We start from the raw sequence: 19,291 nt of genomic DNA on the forward strand, positions 1-19,291 counted from the left end.
ATGCACTTAATGGTAAGGTCCTGGAAACTGTTGCTGAACAAAGAGACCTTGGAGTGCAGGGTCATAGTTCTTTAAAAGTGGAGTCACAGCAAAGAAGGTTTTTGTATAGTAGCCTTTATTAGCCAGTGCATTGAGTATAGGAGTTGGGAGGTCATATTATGGCTGTACAGGACATTGGTTAAACCATTATTGGAATACTGCGTGCAATTTTGGTCTCCTTACTATAGGAATGATGTTGTGAAACTTGATAAGGTTCAGAAAGGTTTTACAAGGATGTTGCAAGATTGGAGTTGAGCTACAGGGACAGGTAGAATAGACTGAGGCTATTTTCCCTGAAGCATCAGAGACAGAGGGGTGACCTTATAAAGGTTTATAAAATCATGCGGGTCATGGATACAGCAAACAGACAAGGTCTTTTCCTGAGCTTGGTAAATCCAAAACTGGAGGGCATAGGTTTAAGGTGAGAGGGGGAAAGACTTAAAGGGGAAACTTTTTCATGCAGACGGTAATCTGTGTATGGAACGAGCTGCTGAAGTGTTGGGAGGCTGATACAACCTTCTAGGAGAAAGTGAGGACTGCAGATGCTGGAGATCAGAGCTGAAAATGTGATGCTGGAAAAGTGCAGCAGGTCAGGCAGCATCCAAGGAGCAGGAGAATCGACGTTTCGGGCATGAGCCTGAAGAAGGGCTCATGCCCGAAACATCGATTCTCCTGCTCCTTGGATGCTGCCTGACCTGCTGCGCTTTTCCAGCAACACATTTTCAAGCTGATACAATTACAACATTTAAAAGGCATCTGGAATGGTATATGAATAGGAAGCGTTTAGAGGGATATGGGCTAAATACTGGCAAATGGGACTTTTTATTTAGGACATCTGGTTGGTATGGATGAGTTGGATCAAAGGGTCTGTTTCCATGCTGTATATCTCTATGACTCCATGACCCTAATACTGGCAAGTTTCAGATGGATTAATAATCATCTGTGCTGGTAGTTAAGCCAGAATGTAAGATCAAGTTTTCAGGCAATTGCCTTCCTGTATACTTAAAATCACTAGTTGATCTCTCATACAGGGCCTTCTCTCACAACTCAAATCATGTGCTAATTAAATAGGGATGGTGACTGATTCTTAAAGGGTTCCTGGCACACAGCATATTTTCTTTCTTCAACCACTCCATATGCACCTATATGCTCCCTCCATGCAGGTTAAAATTCCTTCTTCCTCATTCTATACAGCTTAAAAAGTGATTCAAAAGGTAACTATGCGGTAACCAGGCCTTAATGCTAATTAAAATAGCCATGGGAAATTGAACATATATAGGAAGAATATATAATATGCCTTCATTGATGTTACATTGAGAATTGTTCAGTTGCATAGCTTTTGGAAATGTAAAATAAAGAGAAATATACAATGACTTATTTTGAATACTTGTTGCTATGAGACAGCAGAGAAAGTCTTATCTAGTAGACACACCATATAATGACAGATAAAGGAAGTGTCTGGTGATTGATGGTATTTCTCATTCTGTATAGAATCTGGTCCTCTGCGCTGAATAGAAAGATCCGGCAATGCGCCACAGCTATTGTGTCCCTGTGAATTACCATGAACATAGTGAATGCTTCCAGGCAGGAGAAAGACAATCATTTAATAAGATATTATCCTAAGTCTTCCAACCACCATAACCATTGGACTTCTCAAAACAGGTCTTGATTGAAATACAATGTACAAAAAAGGAATGATCAAATTTATTGCCAATAATTATTTTCACAAGTTGCATGAGTTTTATTTTTAAATATTATGTATAAGACACAGTGGACTGCCAATTTACAGTATGCACAAGGAATGGGTTATAAAGTTAGTTCAAATATATTAGTTGCTTTTCCATTCCTCACTAATATTTTCTATCTACCTGCATATTGCACAGGGATTTTTTTAAGTTAATTATATAACTTTTTCCTTCTTTCTAATACAGACCATAATACAGTGGTACTGTTCAATGTTGTTGTTTCTTCAAACCATCAATTGCCAAACAGAGTCACTGAAGACTTCATGGCTATTCCGGCAATCATTTTGGAAAGGCTACAGAGCTGCAGAAAACCTTTAATAGACCAGTTGTACAATTGTAGGTCTGTGTGGGGATATTTTCCTCACATTTTACTGGTACTGATGCCTTATTTATAAAACTCGGTGTTCAGGGAAAATGTTTACATTCTTTGTAGTTTTTCATACACAGAAAAGGAAATTGCTTGCTGAAGTCACTTTGTTGTGACAAACAATGGAAATGTGTTTGCTGCAGCTACTGGTGAGTGAAATAGATGAAAAGGCAACTCATCAAATGCTTTACATTTCACATCTCAGTTTAGGACAATTTATTAAAAAAACAGAAGTAAATCATTGGCTTGACAGATATATTTGGGATTATTAGCACTGGATTTGCCCAGCAACGATCGCAGTCAACATAGGAAGTAAAAGGGACCAAGAAATAAGTAGCCATTGGCTTAAAAATGAACAGACTTATCTTTTTAGTTTAGTGAAATCTTTATTCAATTAGGATTTAATTAGGTTTAAAATTTTCATTAGGTATTTTGTAAATTGTTAGGGGAAGAAATACATTAGCATCATTAAATTGACACAAACTTTGTGCAGAAAGGGTGTCTTTAAATTTTGTTGCCAGGCATAAAGCAGGTAATAGTGATCTGAGAAAAATTAGCTCAACCAATGTTTTTTCTATTGAACCCTAAACACTCATTAGCATATTTAAGAGTACCTAAGTCAGACCACCAGATACCTAAACACACAAACCTTTATAAATATGGTGGCGACCTTAATATATGTGCAGAATGCCTGCAGAATATTACAGGCTGTTAGGAATGTAGGACACTAACTGCACAGGATATAAGAGCTGATGCAGGCCACTGGACCCCTTGGTCTTGCTCTGCCATTCAACTAGATCATTGTTCTACTTCAATACCGTTTTCCTGTACTATCCTCATATCCCTTGATGCCTTTTATGTGAAGCAATCCATCAATGTCTGTCTTGATTATAATCAATGACTGAGCTTCCACAGCCGTCTGGGCCAGAGAATTTCAAAGATTCATTGCCCTTTTTTAATAAAGTAATTCCTCCTCATTGCATTCCTAAATAACCTATCCCTTATTTTCAGACACTGTCCTTTGGTTGTCGGGTCCAAGCCAGGGGTAACATCCTTCCTGCAGCTACCCTGTAAGAAATTTGCAAGCTTCAACTAGCTTATATCTTATTATTCTAAACTCTAGAAATCTTTTTGTTTATGAGGATAGTGGGTTGATTTGAAGAGCACAAATGATGATAAATTTATTTTAGTTTACCTTGGCACTTGGAAACGCTACTACTCATTGAAGGTTTTATCACAGTTCAGCAAGTAATCCTACTCCACAGAGAAGGTGATTACATTGCTGTGCTTTGTAAATATCACACCTGTCAACATTTTGACACATTTGTAGACTTCAGACTGCTTTGGTAGATTTCCCACGCTGTGGCTTGCAAGGATCCACAGATATAAAGATTTAAAGCATTACTTGGAGAGGACTATTATGAAGCGGGAGTTATTTGTAGAGGTAGCAAAAGTGTCTTCTAATATGCCAGGCCTATAAATAACTAGCAGATGTCAACATAATGCATTAGATATTGCCTCATCCATATTTGATTTTAACCCATAATTTTTTATCTTCCACGTTTAGAATTCTGCTGCCTATATCCTAACTTATGCTAAATTCCAATAATTCATTACCATTATGTGCCGGCAATTTGTTTAGGTTGTGCACACGTTAATTCACAGATGTCGACTTCTGTGTGGTCTGTACAGGAATGTTCAGGTTGATGCAAAAAGAACTCTGTGGGAAGCAAGGAAGAGATTGCTAAGCCCCTTTTGAGATATTTGTATCATCGATAGCCATGTGTGAGGTTCTAGAAGACTGGAGGTTGGCTAACCTTGTTTTACTCTTTTAGAAAGGTAGTAAGGAAATGCCAGGGAACTATACGCCAGTGAGCCTAATATTGGTGGTGGCCAAGTTTTCAGAGGGAATGCTGAGGGACAGGATTTACATGTATTTGGAAAGGCAAGGATTGATTAGGGACAGTCAGCATGGCTTTGTGCATGGGAAATTGTGTCTCCTAACTTGATTGAGTTTTTTGAAGAAATAACAAAGAGGATTGATGGTGGTAGAGCCGTGGATGTGATCTATACAGACTTCAGTAAGGCGTTCGGCAAGGTTCCTCGTAGTAAGCTGGTTAGTAAGGTTAGATCACTCAAAATAAAGGGAGAACTAGCTACTTGGATACAGAACAGGTTCAAAGGAGTGTGGTGGTGGAGGGTGCTTTTCAGACTGGAGGCCTCTGACCAGTGGTGTGTCATAAGCATCGGTGCTGGGTCCACTGCTTTTAGTTACTTATATAAATGATTTGGATGTGAACATAGAAGATATGGTTAGTAAGTTAGCAGATGACACTAAAATTGGAGCTGTAATGGACTGTGAAGAAGGAACCCTCAGAGGTCAACAGGGTCTGATCAAATGGGCCAATGGGCCAAGGAGTGACAAGTGGATTCTAATGGGAATAAATGTGATTTGCTGCATTTTGGAAAGGCAAATCAGGGCAGGACTTATACACTTAATGGTAAGGTCCTAGGAAATGTTGCTGAACAAAGAGACCTTGGAGTGCAGGTTCATAGTTCCGTGAAAGTGGAGTTGCAGGTAGATAGGACGTTTAGTATACCAGCCTTTATTGGTCAGTGCATTGAGCATAGAAGTCGGGAGGTCATGTTGCAGCTGTAAAGGATATTGGTGAGACCACTATTGGAGTACTGAATGCAATTCTGGTCTACTTCCTATCGGAAGAATGTTGTGAAACTTGAAAGGTTTCAGAAAAGATTTACAGGGTTGGAGGATATGAGCTATAGGGAGAGGCAGAAGAGACTGGGACTATTTTCTCTGGTGCATTGGAGGCTGAGGGGTGACTTTACAGAGGTTTATAAAAATCATGAGGGGATACATAGAATAAATAGACAAGATCTTTTCCCCAGTGTGAGGGAGCCCAAAATGAGAGGACATAGGTTTTAGGTGAGGGAGAAAAATATAAAAGGGACCTAAGGGCAATTTTTTCACACAGAGGGTGGTGCATGTATGGAATGAGCTGCCAGAGGAAGTGGGGGAGACCAGTGCAACTATAACATTTAAAAGGCATCTGGATGGGTATGTGAATAGGAAGGGTTTAGAAGGATATGGGCCAAATAGAATCATAGAGATGTACAGCATGGAAACAGACCCTTCGGTCCAACTCGTCCATGTCAACCAGATGTCCCAACTCAATCTAGTTCCACCTGCCAGCACCCAGCCCATAATCACTTCAACCCTTTCTATTCATACACCTATCCAGATGTCTTTTAAATTTGCATTTGTACTAGCCTCCACCACTTCCTCTGGTAGCTCATTCCATACACGTACCACCCTCTGCGTGAAAAACGTTTCCCCTCTCATCCGAAACCTATGCCCTCTAGTTCTCGACTCCTCCACCCCAGGGTCGAGAGTGTGATGCTGTAAAAGCACAGCAGGTCAGGCAGCATCCAAAGGCCCTTCATCAGGAAAGGCTTATGCCCAAAACGCCGATTCAGCTGCTCCTTGGATGCTGCCTGAGCTGTTGTGCTTTTCCAGTACAATACTCTCTATTCTGAGCTCCAGTATCTGCAGTCCTCACTTTCTCCTGCCCCACCCCAGGGAAAAGACTTTGTCTATTTTTCCTATTCATGCCCCTCATGATTTTATAAACCTCTATAAAGTCACCCCTCAGCGTCCGACGCTCAAGGGAAAACAACCCCAGCCTATTCGACCTCTCCCTATAGCTCAAATTCTCCAACCCTGGCAACATCCTTGTAAATCTTTTCTGAATCCTTTCAAGTTTCACAACATCTTTCCGATAGGAAGGAGACCAGAATTGCATGCAATATTCCAAAAGTGGCCTAATGAATCTCCTGTACAGCTGCAACATAACCTCCCAACTCCTGTACTCAATATTCTGACCAATCTGATCAAGAACCTGTAGTAATCTGAGGTACCTTCTTCGCTGTCCACTACACATTCAATTTTGGTGTCATCTGCAAACTTACTAACTATACCTCTTATGCTCGCTCCAAATCATTTTTATAAATGACAATAATAGCGGGCCCAGCTATTATTGTGGCACTCCACTGGTCACAGACCTCCAGTCTGAAAAACAACTCTCCACCACCACCCTCTGTCTTCTATCTTTGAACCACTTCTGTATCCAAGTGGCTCGTTCTCCCTGTATTCCATGAGATCTAACCTTGCTAATCAGTCTCCCATGAGGACCTTCTCGAACACCTTACTGAAGTCCATACAGATCATGTCTACTGCTCTGCCCTCATCAATCCTCTTTGTTACTTCTTTAAAAACTCAATCATGTTTGAAAGATATAATTTCCCACGCACAAAGCAAAATCATGTTGACTATCCCTAATCAGTCCTTGCCTTTCCAAATACATGTACATCCTGTCCCTCAGGATTCCCTCCAACAACTTGCCCACTACTGACGTTAGGCTCACTGGTCTATACTTTCCTGGCTTGTCCTTACCACCCTTCTTAAACAGTGGCACCATGTTAGCCAACCTCCAGTCTTCCAGCACCTCATCTGTGACTACTGATGATATACATATCTCAGTAAGGGGCCCAGCAATCACTTTCCTAGCTTCCCACAGAGTTCTAGGGTACACCTGATCAGGTTCTGGGGATTTATCCAGTTTTATGTGTTTCATGACATCCAGCACTTCCTCCGCTGTAATATGGACATTTTTCAAGATGTCACCATCTATTTTCCTACATTCTATATCTTCCATGGCCTTTTTCACAGTAAATACTGATGCAAAATACTAATTTAGAATCTCGCTCATCTCCTGTGGCTCCACACAAAGGCTGCCTTGCTGATCTTTGAGGGGCCCTATTCTCTCCCTTTTGTGCTTAATTATTTGTAAAAATCATTTGGATTCTCCTTAACTCTATTTGCCAAAGTTTGATTAGATTAGATTAGATTCTCTACAGTGTGGAAACAGGCCCTTCAGCCCAACAAGTCCACACCGACCCTCTGAAGAGCACCCCACCCAGACCCATTCCTCTACATTCACCCTTTACTAATACACCTAACACTATGGGCAATTTAGCATGGCCAATTCACCTAATCTGCACATCTTTGGACTGTGGGAGGAAACCGGAGCACCCAGAGGAAACCCACGCAGACACTGGGAGAATGTGCAAACTCCACACAGACAGTTATCTCATGTCCCCTTTTGCACTCCTGATTTCCCTCTTAAGTATACACCTACTGCCTTAAACACTTCTAAGGATTCACGCTATCTATCCTGTCTATGTCTGACCTGTGTTTCTTTCTTTTTCTTAACCAAACTCTCAATTTCTTTAGTCATCAAGCATTCCCTATACCTACCAGCCTTTCACCCCAACAGGAATATACTTTTTCTGGACTCTCGTTATCTCATTTCTGAAGGCTTGCCATTTTCCAGCCGTCCCTTGACCTGCGAACATCTGCCCCAAATCAGCTTTTGAAAGTTCTGGATTAGTGGTGCTGGAAGAGCACAGCAGTTCAGGCAGCATCCAAGGAGCAGCGCAATTGACGTTTCGGGCAAAAGCCCTTCATCAGGAATAAAGGCAGAAAGCCTGAAGCGTGGAGAGATAAGCTAGAGGAGGGTGGGGGTGGGGAGAAAGTAGCATAGAGTAAGCAAATGTGGCTGTGGTAGCGAGTTTGTTTCACGACATGGTTGAAGAGCTTCAGGGCAGAGGAAATGACCTGGGAGTTGCAGTGGGAGAGGGACTCCCTGAGATTCTTGTAGAGAGAGGAGGAAAACTTCTTCAAGGCAGGCATCCTTGCAAGAGGATTCGCAATAGGGTTAAAATCAACAAGGTAAAAACAATGACTGCAGATGCTGGAAACCAGATTCTGGATCAGTGGTGCTGGAAGAGCACAGCAGTTCAGGCAGCTTGCCTAATACCATCAAAACTAGCCTTTCTCCAGTTTAGAACTTCATCTTTTAGATCCGGTCAATCCTTTTCCATCACTATTTTAAAACTAATAGAATTATGGTCATTAGCCCCAAAGTGCTCCCCCACTGACACCTCAGTCATCTGCCCTGCCTTATTTCCCAAGAGTAGGTCATGTTTTGCACCTTCTCTCGTAGGTACATCCACTTACTGAATCAGAAAATGTTCTTGTACACACTTAAGAAATTCCTCTCCATCTAAACCCTTAACACTATGGCAGTCCCAGTCTATGTTTGGAAAGTTAAATCCCCTACCATAACTACCAAAACTTCCCTAGTTGTATTTCCAGGAATATCCTCCCTCAGTAAGGCTGTAATGCTATCCCTTATCAAAACACCACTCCTCCTCCTCTCTTGCCTCCCTTTCCATCCTACCTGTAGCGTTTGTATCCTGGAACATTAAGCTGCCAGTCCTGTCCATCCCTGAGCCATGTTTCTGTAATTTCTATGATATTCCAGTCCCATGTTCCTAACCATATCCTGTGTTCATCTGCCTTCCCTGTTAGGCCTCTTGAATTGAAATAAATGCAGTTCAATTTATCAGTCCTACCTTGTTCCCTGTTTTATTCCTGCCAGTTCCAACTGTTTGACTTGCTGCTTTTCTCAACTGTACCAGTCACAGATTGTGCTGGCAAATGGGACTAGATTTACATAGTATATCTCGTTAGCATGGACGATTTGGACCAAAGGGTCTGTTTCCAGGCTGAATGTCTCTTTGACTGTATGATACTAAAGTGGCACAATCTAGCAGGGGGATTGTCCATCACACGAGTTCATTGACATAAAAACAGAAATTGCTGGAGTAACTGGCAGCATCTATTGAGAGAAAGTGGAATTCATGTTTCACGTCTAATGACTCTCCTTCAGAACAGAATGATCCAGCAATTTCTGATTTTGTTTCAGATTTCCATTATCCACAGTTCTTTATTTTATTTCATTGATATATATTGGCTTCCAGTGAACCAATGCCTCATTTTAAAATTCTCATTCATGTTTCAGATCTGTCCAAAATCTGATTCTTTGTATCTCTAAATCTTCTTTCAGCCTTACAACCAAGATATCCAGAATCCAATTCTGGCCTCACAAAGCATGTCCAATAACAACCATGGTTTCAGTTGCCCATCTAAGTTATAGAATTACCTCTCAAAACCTCTCGGTCTCGCTGTCTATTTTCTGCTTTTGTGAAACTCCTTAAAACTTACCTCTTTGATTCAGCTTTTCCCCATTTTCCTTATGTGGCTGATATCACATTTAGTTTGACAATGCCCCAGTGAAATGCCTTGTAATGTTTTACTGGATGAGAGATGCTATATAAATACAATTTGTTGATATTGTGCTCTGAGCTTTTCCTTTGCTGCCACTTAATTATAGCAACAACTAATTTACTACGACCAAGAGGTCATAACAGAAATGGTGCCCTCACAGCAACGAAAACTAATGGATGGAACAAAATCCTGTTAAACATCAATGTCTGTTGATAAAATGTCATTGTGTAGAACTTACACAGCTGTTGACAGGATCTGCCAGTGCTGTTTTGGTTAACATTGATGGAAATCCCAGAAAAATAGCATAAAAGCTATTGACATTATCTTTCTTGAGTTTTTACCAACTTCAGCTAAAGTAATGACAGAACATGTGGAAAAACTCCTACAGAACTTCCAATAATTGTATCTAGATCAGAAACAGAATGGGATCAAAGATGGATCTTGGGATACTCCTGAGATTACACTAAAGGTCAGAAAAGACACCATTGGGGGAAATTCATTGTCAACGACCAGACAGGTGAGCCTGAAAGCAGGCAAGGCCAGTCTCATTTAGGTGTGTACATTCTAGAAGGATGAAGTGGTCAAATACTGCAGAGGGGGTGGAAAATGGGAGGGGAAATACCCCATTTGGTCATCCATATTTCAGTGCTCAGGCATGACAAAATCTAATTGATGGAATGAAACATGAAATTACAAGAAGGATGAGAACAGATTTGGGACTGTGGTGCTGGAAAAGCACAGCAGGTCAGGCAGCATCCGAGGAGCAGGAAAATTCACATTTCAGGCAAAAGCCCTTCATCAGGAATTGTCCAGCACCACACACTCGACTCTAAACTCCAGCATCTGCAGTCCTCACTTTTGCCCAGGTTTGGGAGGTGACAATACCTTCTGTAATTTTGGACAAGAATGAGAGATTGGGGATGGAGTGTAGGCTTGCAGAGGCATACAGGTGAATATGATGTGTTGTGGATGCACAGCAATGGGAGTTGGACACATTCATAATTTCCTCTACCATGAGGTCAGGAAAATTAATGATTTGGTGGGAATGTAAAGGGAACAGGATGAGGATATCAAGGGTGATATCAAAATCGAAAGAGGTACAGAAGAGAATCTGGAGAGATAGGTTCAGGGTTAAGCAGATGATGCAAGGGTGTAGTTGCATGAAGCTTTGTTTAGTGTGCAAAGGAATGTAGCAGAGGCAATTGAATGAAGATTCCATACATAGGATCAGAAGAGGTCCATAAGCTCTTGCTATTGAAAGGTGCACCTTGAAGGCCATTGCTGGCACTGGGTAAACGGATATAGAATTTATAGGATATCAAAACTTGCAAACAATACAGCCTATACTGTTACAGATGTTTAAAAAGTAGGAAATGCAATTGCATGAGAGAGGTGACATAATAGGTTCAATTGTTTCATGCAGTTATAGTCCTACAGCATGGAAATGACCCTTTGGTCCAACTCATCAATGCTGACCCGGTTTCTCAAACTAAACTAGTCCCATTTGCCTGTGTTTGGCCTATATCCCTCCAAACATTTCCTCCACATGTACCTGTCCAAATGTCTTTAATTGCACCGGCCTCTACCACTCCCTCTAGCAGTTCACTCCATACAAGCACCACCTTCTGTGTGAAAAAGTTGCCCCTTAGGTCCCTTTTAGACCTTCCCCCTCTCACCTTAAACCTACGCCCTCTATGTTTGGACTCCCCTTACCCTAGGGAAAAGACTTGGCTATTCAGCTTATCTATGCTCCTCCCTATTTTATAAATCTCGATAAGGTCACCTCTCAACCTCCTAAGCTGGGGCGGGGGTGGTGAGGGGGGAATCCCAGCCTGTCCAGTCTCTCTTTATAGCTCAAACCCTCCAGTCCTGGTAGCATCCTTGTAAATCTTTCCTGCACCCTTTCCAGTTTAGTAACATCCGTGTTACAACAGGGCGACTACAACTGCACATTACTCCAAAAGCAGCCTCACCAATGTCCAGTACAGCCGGAAAGAGACATCCCAACTTCAATGTCTCAGAATTTCGTTCTAAAGCGCGAACTGGAACATTTCCAATATTAATTTACGATTGCAGCCGGAAGTTTTACTTAATGTATATAATCTGTTGTTGGCATCTTACCTTTCAATGACAGATTCGCTTTGATAGCTGATACGAGGTAAAAACAATGACTGCAGATGCTGGAAACCAGATTCTGGATTAGTGGTGCTGGGGGAGCACAGCAGTTCAGGCAGCATCCAAGGAGCAGCGAAATCGACGTTTCGGGCAAAAGCCCTTCATCAGGATTTAGCCTGATGAAGGGCTTTTGCCCGAAACGTCGATTTCGCTTGATAGCTAATAGGTTTGGTGGTTGTTCAGTGCAAATCTTAAATGGATATATTAACATGGGTCATGGTACGATGGTATCCTTTATCACGAATCCTACCTGTAATATTGCAGCTCTGAATCCAATTGTGCAACACTCCTCTGTAACAACGGAACTTGTTTCGCTGTGGTCTCCAGACCTTTCACTTTCTCGAGGCTCCCCAACAAGGCTTGGCGCGCCTGTTCGACCCTTTTCCTCATCTGCAGCTGCTCCTTCCTCAGGTTCCTGTTGCACTCCTCCAGCTTCAGCAGAGCTTCCTGCGACCTGCCCAGCTCCCTCTCCAGCTCCTGGCTGAAGCGGATCGCCTCTTCGATCTGGCCGTCCCTGGAGCTGCGGATCAGCTCGATCTCCCTGAGGACACTCCGCAGGCCCTTGTGCTGCTGCTGCTGGCGGGCGGCTCGCCCGGTGCTGCTGCTGCTGCTGCTGATGGTGCTAGTGGACGCCCTGCTCCACGCCAGGAAGCAGTGCTGGGACGGGTGGCTGGCGTGGCTCTTCCACAGGCCGACCTGGAGGGCGAGCGAGCGGGCGTCGCTGCTCTGCAGGGCGGCCCTCATATCCTCCACCAGCTCCCGCAGGCTCTCGTTCTCCAGCTCCAGCTTGGCGATCTTGTCCTCCGCAGCCTCCAGGGCCACTATGTCCTCGTAGCATTCCCGGCTGCAGGAAGCGTGTTGCTTCCCGGAGAGCCCCCTGGGCTGCCCCGGGGACGGCCCGGGGCTCCTCTTGCGGCGCCTGAGCGGACTCCTCAGCCGGATCTGGGTCTCGATGTGCTGGCTCTCTTTGGCGACCAGCAGCCGGCCCGTCTCGTACTGACAGCCGGCCCTGCTGCTGAAGTGGCCGCACAGTCTGGCGTGGAACTGCCTGAAACTGAGCTCCCGGGGCACCTGCTCCAGGATCCCCGCGCCCTCCTCCGGATCCGAGCCCTCGTCCAGCCCCAGGATCTCGCACAGGGTCCGGAAGTCCTCCCCGGGGATCCTGCCCTCTCCCTCGCAGTCCAGGTGGTGGAAGATCTCCTGCAGGTACTGGTCCAGCCCGGTGGCCAGCACGATGATCTCGTTCTCCACCCCCCGGTCCAGACCGTAGTGGTAAGCCAGCGCGCTGACGATCCACTGGGTCCGCCGGGCCGGGCACCTGTAGGGATCGCAACTCTCCGGCCTCTCCATCATCTCCACAACCCAACCTCTTCCAACAAAGAACACACGCACAGAGACACTCACCAAAGTTCACAACCCCCCCCCCCCCCCCCCCCCACTCAGCCGTTCAGGGGGTCGGGGTCGAGCTGGAGTTTAAAGGCACAGGGTTAGAGGCACTGTTCCCATCACTCATGGTGGTGAGTTGTGCAGAAGGTGCGCTCCCAGCTCGGGCGACTCTGTCACTGGGACCGGAGTTGCCCGATGCTATGAGTTTTCAGCGTTCGCTCATTCGCTCTCTCTCTCTCTGCTGCAATTGGAAGCGATTATCAAAATAAAAGTGCACGCGTTCTGTGTGACGCCAGCCAGGGGAGAGGGAGGGAAGGAGGAGAGGAGAGCGGGAAGAGAGGAAGGGGATGGGGAGGGGATCCAGGATGAAGGGCCAAAACTTGGTTCGAGATTTCTGATGCTTTGCTTTAATCCTCTCCTTAGCAGAAACGCCCCCGGTGGACCCGCGGCACTTTCCGCCCCGTTGCTCTGTAAACGCACACGTTTGTCGGTGGACGGTGTCGAAGCCGCCTCCTCGATTCCCTGACCACTTAACGGCACACCCGCCCTGGGCACTCATAAAAGAGAAATCGCAGAACCAGACGATAGTTGCGGTGGAGTGAAGTGGCCATTCAGCCAGTCGTGTCTATGTCGGTCCACTCGCCCGCCTGTCCGCTGTAACGCGACAAATCATTCCTTTTCTGGCTACCACCCAATTCCCCGAAGGGTCCACACTATCAGGAAGTGCATCAGAGATTTAAACACTGTGTGAGAAGAGTTTTTCTCATTCCCATTGTTTCTTTTTGTCCACTACCTTAAATCTGTACCCCCTGCCTCTCAATCATCCACCACTAGGAACAGCTTCTCCCTATCTAATACCATACAGCCAGCCCTCAGGTAACAATCTAGTTATCTTCCTTTAGATGAATTAACGATAAGTGAATCAAATTTCCCCAATTTAAAAGGTTTAGTTCTGTTCTGTAGGTCTCCAATCAGAAAAAAACATTAAAACTTTATAATCTGCAATTTTAAATACTGTACATTGCTAAAATATTGCATTCATAAATTACAAAGCTTAAAAGTACAATAAAACATTTAACTGTTTGCCTTCAACTCCTGCTCGCTGCCTCTCCCACACTAGATCATACCAGAGTGATCGCTGACCCTACGATTGGCTGACCTATCAATTCCATGACCCTCCTGTTGGGTTCCCTGTTGGCTGGCTTTTCTGCTCAACACTTCTCTCTTCCCTCCCCACTATGAGCGAGGGTGATGACTGGTTGGAGGCAGGAAACAAACAATGGAGTACCCTACTAACTCCTACTAGCTTGGAGTTAGTAGGGTACTGGGGTTGGGCCACAAACAAGTGGTAATCAGAAGATCAGGGTGCAGGAGAGGCCAACCTAAAATTTAAAAAGTTCTGAGGAAGGGTCACTGGACCCGAGACTTTGATTTCTCTTTTTAAATGCTGCCAGAACTGCTGAGCTTTTCCAGCAATTTCTGTTTTTGTTTCCAATCTAAAATTTGCCTGTCATCGCATGTCACCTTCAGGATTTGCTGCAAATGTTAACTCGGGTCTTTTTTTTTCAATCTTACATTTCTAGTCTTTTTTTTAAAAAAAGGTATTTTGGGAGTATGGACATTACTAGCATGGCAAACATTTATTGTCCATAGGTCATCACCCCCACATAAAACTGTGCACCTTCTTAAATGTGCTCCAACTGTACTGCTAAGTAGGGAGTGTGAGGAAAACTAAGGTGAGGACTGGAGATGCTGGAGATTAGAGTCAAGAGTGTGGTGCTGGAAAAGCGCAACAGGTCAGGCAGCACCTGAGGTGCAGGAAAATCTACGTTTCGGGCAAAAGCCCTTCATCAGGAATGTGGTTGGGAGCCTCGGGGGTTGAGAGATAAATGGGAGGGATGTGGGGCTGGGGGCAAGGTAGCTGGGAGTGTGATAGGTGGATAGAGGTGGGGTTAATGGTGATAGGTCAGAAAGGAGGTTGGAGCAGACAGGTGGGAAGAGAGATGGACAAGTCATGAGTGTGGTGCTGAGCTGGAGGTTGAAACTGGGATAAGGTTGGAGAAGGGAAATGAGGAAACTAGTGAAATCCACATTGATGCCACGGGGTTGGCAGTTCCCGAGGCAGAAGATGAGGCGTTCTTCCTCCAGGCGTCGGGTGGTTAGGGAGTGGTGATAGAGGAGGCCCAGGACCCGCATGTCCTTGGCAGAATGGGAGGGGAAGTTGAAATGTACGGCCACAGGCGTTGGGTTGGTTGATGCGGGTGTCCCAGAGAATTTTACTCAGGGAGGATGACAAAGAATGTTGCTATCTGGTTGATGTATGAATTGAAGGGGAACTTAGAGATTATGATGGTATTGACATAAATATTGCCATAAATGTCTTTCCAGGTAGTAGGCTTCACAGGTTTGGGAGGTGATGGCTCAGAAATTTTGGTGAGTTGCTACAGTGCATTGTGGAGATGCTCAGGAGCCAAGATGAAGTGAGTGGATAGCATACTGATCAATAGGGCTGATATGTCCTGAATGGTTGTATTTCGTAAGTTTTAATAGTGGTACATTCATCCAGGCAGTATTCCAGACTTCCCTTAAAAGTAGTGCAGAGGCTTTGGAAAGTGATGATATTAGCCAAAAGGTGCAGAATATCCAGCCCCTAGCCTTCTCTGATGGAAACAAAGGATGGGAAATAATGCAATTTAAAGAAATAGTAAATTGGGGTGAAAATGCAAACAGTTTAATCTAACATATGTAAATGAATAACACAAACACCAAATCCAAATTTTCTGGTCTGAAGATAGTTAGAGACTAAACATACAACCCAAGATATACATTGAGACCCCTCATAAATCACAAAGCATTGATTCTGCAGGAATTGCCCAGGAAGTTTGAACTTTTCACAAGCTCTGCTCCCCAAAACCCTGCAAAAAGTCTCCAAAACTAAGTTTGGGTCAGAATCTGTGGACAATTCCAATTAAGGGACAGGCTCAGTTCTCAGTTCTCAATAAATAGAAAGCAGGAATCATCAACAATGCTTCGCCCAGAGGCCCACTGAAAATGTTACCTAGTATGGTGACAAAACATCTGGAAATGAACCTTTCAGCTCAGCGAGCAAACTTACATCCAGAGTCTCAACCTGAGCTACAAATCTTCTCAAAACTTGCTCAGTTCTCAGCAGCTGAGAATGAGAGTGCAAAATGCTGTCTATCTGCCCAATGTCAGGGTTCATGGACATCATCTTCAGGCTGGAGAGGAATGTCTGGTGGAATTCAGTTGTGATTTGAAAAGTGATTCCACTGAGTGAGTATAAGTAGCAAAGATGCTAAAGTAAAATGCAGATTCACGAATATAATAATGTCTGGATTATTACTTGAAGCACAAGCAGATTTGAATCAGGTAGATAGCGTGATTGCACCCCCAAATCCCCTTCCCCTCAGTCTTGTTTGTGTGGGTTTGCTTTGGGCAGAGCTGACCAATTTTTTGCTAATAATAACTACCATTAACACCTACTCCTCATCAATGTTCCTTAATCTACACTGTTCATTTATATCCATCTCCATTACCATTAGCACTGTTTTTGCCTTTTGCTCTAGGTTCTTTATCCCATCTGTTCCACTTGCTTTGCCTCACCACTTATTTTTTTTTAAACAGAATAAGAACCATCACTTTTTCAGCACCCACCTCAGTTCTGAAAAGGGTCATATTGGACTTGAAATGTTAACTCATTGCTGCTATTCACTATACATGCAAATGATTTGAATGTTAGGATGAAATGTAATATTTCCAGATTTGCTGATAACATAAAACTAGATAGGAAAATAAGTTCTGAAGTGGATACAAACATGCTTCCAGGGATTTAAACGGGTTAACTGAGTAGGCAACAACATGGTGGATGAAACAGAATGTGGATACTTCGATAGGAAGAACAAAAATGCAGGGTATTTCTTAAATGGTGAGAGATTGACAAATGTTGATTGTGTATTCTTGTGTATTCTTGTTCCTAAGTTACTGAAAGCTAATATGCGGGTGCTACAAATGGTATGTTGGCCTTTATTGAAAGAGGATTTGAGTACAGGAGTAAAGATATGTTGCTGTAATTGTCTTGAACCTTGATGAAAGCACACTAGCATGTTTTGTGCTGTTTTGGTCTCCTTAGCAAAGGAAGGATACAATTCCCATAGAGGAAAGGGAACAAAGGTTCATCAGACTGATCCCGGGAATGATGGAATTGTTCTATGAGTAGATATTTTTTAAAAAACTGGACATATATCCCATACAGCGTGGAAAAATGTGAGGTGATCTCATTGAAGCATACAAAATTCCTATAGGGATTGACAAGAAGGAAGGATGTCTCCCTTGGCTGGGTGTCTAAAATCAGAGACATAATCTCAGAATAAGAGGTAAGAATGGGATGAGAAGAAATGTTTTCACTCAGAGGGTGGTGTATTTTTGGAATGGTTTGCTCCAGAGGGCTTTGGCAGCTTAGCTGTTGAGTGTATTCAAAACAGGGATTGGTAGATTTCTAGATATCTATTAAAGATATTGAGGGATATGGGGATATTGTGGAAAATTATACTTAGACAGAAAATGAGCCATTATCTAATTGAATGGCAGTGTAGGTTTGAGTGGTCAAATGGTTTGCTCCCACTTCTATTTCCTATCTTTGTGTTTACCTTCCTGAATCATTACTCAAGAAATGTTACATGGAAAATTCCTAGTCTAACTCCTGGATAACTGACCCTTTCCCCTTATACTTCCACCACCCCCATCCAACCAACTCATCTCTGACCTGATCTACTTAGTCCCAACATGACAACCCTTCTCAACCCATATAACCACCTCACACAGCTGCCACCCCACCCACTTATCCACTCACCCAGCCCACTCACTCACCCACACATTCATACATTCACTTAGCTATTGTCTCATATAATCATTCATGAACACAATGAAAAACTATTTTAATGCTCCCAAATCTTTTTTTTTTGATGCGTTGATTAACATTTACCAGAATATGGCAGCTTGTGCCAAAAAATGGGGGCATGGCTTAAATTCCTGAATGATCCTGCACCATGAGGAAGTAGTTCAGTTTAATTTATGGTCAGCATCTCCAAAGGACATGGGATTAGGAGACGTAGCCAAAAATGTGGCATGCAGTCATAGTGCAAAAGATAGGGATGGAGTGGTAAGTGAGTGCCATCAGTTAGAAGACTTAGGCCAAGAAAATCCAAATTCTGTTCTTCCCTCAGTCACAGCAGATTTGTTCATTGTTCAATCTAAATGATAGAAATTTGATAGAAACATCTGCACCATCTGTCCATGGGCATGTTTTGAAGGACAATGTGGTCTAGTTATGGACAATGTAGAACTTGAATAATTAATGTTGATAATTCATTTGTGAATGCATTTTTTTGAAAACAGTCAATATATAAAGTAACAAACAAATAATGGTTTGGAGGTGCCGGTGTTGGACTAGGGTGTACAAAGTTAAAAATCATCAGGTCAACCACCTAATGAAGGAGCAGCACTCCAAAAGCTAGTGCTTCCAAATAAACCTGTTGGACTATAACCTGATGTTGTGTGATTTTAAACAAATAAACAAGGTCTAATGTAAGGCCAAACATGGGAGGTTAAGCTTGATATTACTAGTGGGTCTTCAAATGTTATACTTAATACTTTTTCTATCTTTAATTGGAAATTCCTGACTACATGAGCTTGCACTTTAACGAACAATACAGCTTTCATTCATAAGCTAGTTATAATATACTCCTAGGGAAACTCAACACCCACACACGATATAAAGCAGGACGGGCAGCATATCAATCTTTAAAATAAAACTCCTGCAATATCCAGTAAGACATAACATTTCATAGAATTCCAGTAGAAATATATATTTTGAGATTCATTCTGTTCATTAAGAGACTACTTTAAAGCAATTTGTATAAACACAGTTAGCAGAGCAGCTGGAGCAGTCAACTCCAGCACTACGTGATTGACCTTACACACAGCAGGCTAGAGAAGAGTTGTTCTGGCCACCTCCTCCCTCCCTCTGCCATAAACATGCCAGAATAAATTTCTCATGAGCACCTGCAATTTCCACCAGAGTTATATGGCAATAAAAAAAACAAGGCATTTTAGAAAACATTTGGCCTTTTGTGGAGCTGTTTCACTAACCATCTGCCTGCTTTGAAACATTGTTAAATTGAATAAGTGGCGCAATATATCCATCAGCATGAACTGTGAGAGGATCCAAATCCAATTTTGTGCATGAAATAAACCCTTAAAGGGGTATGGTTGTGTGGGTGGGGTGGGGGGAGGGGTCAATTATTTCTCACATCAGCATTAGTAGGGCAACAAGGACTTGATGGATTCAAT

At 43.2% G+C, this 19,291-nt stretch overlaps 1 protein-coding gene across 1 annotated transcript in view; it reads right to left on the reverse strand.

The window, feature by feature from the left end:
• Window positions 1-13,672, reverse strand: part of efcc1 (EF-hand and coiled-coil domain containing 1) — a 93,619-nt gene extending 79,947 nt beyond the window's left edge. Inside the window, exon 1 of the mRNA XM_043707980.1 lies at window positions 11,787-13,672. Coding sequence (XP_043563915.1) covers window positions 11,787-12,889 — 1,103 coding nt within the window. The 5' untranslated portion in view covers window positions 12,890-13,672. The remainder of the gene's footprint in view (window positions 1-11,786) is intronic.
• Between the last annotated feature and the right edge of the window lie 5,619 nt (window positions 13,673-19,291).

This window comes from Chiloscyllium plagiosum, chromosome 18 (genome assembly GCF_004010195.1).
Source record: "Chiloscyllium plagiosum isolate BGI_BamShark_2017 chromosome 18, ASM401019v2, whole genome shotgun sequence".
Classification (NCBI taxonomy): domain Eukaryota; kingdom Metazoa; phylum Chordata; class Chondrichthyes; order Orectolobiformes; family Hemiscylliidae; genus Chiloscyllium; species Chiloscyllium plagiosum.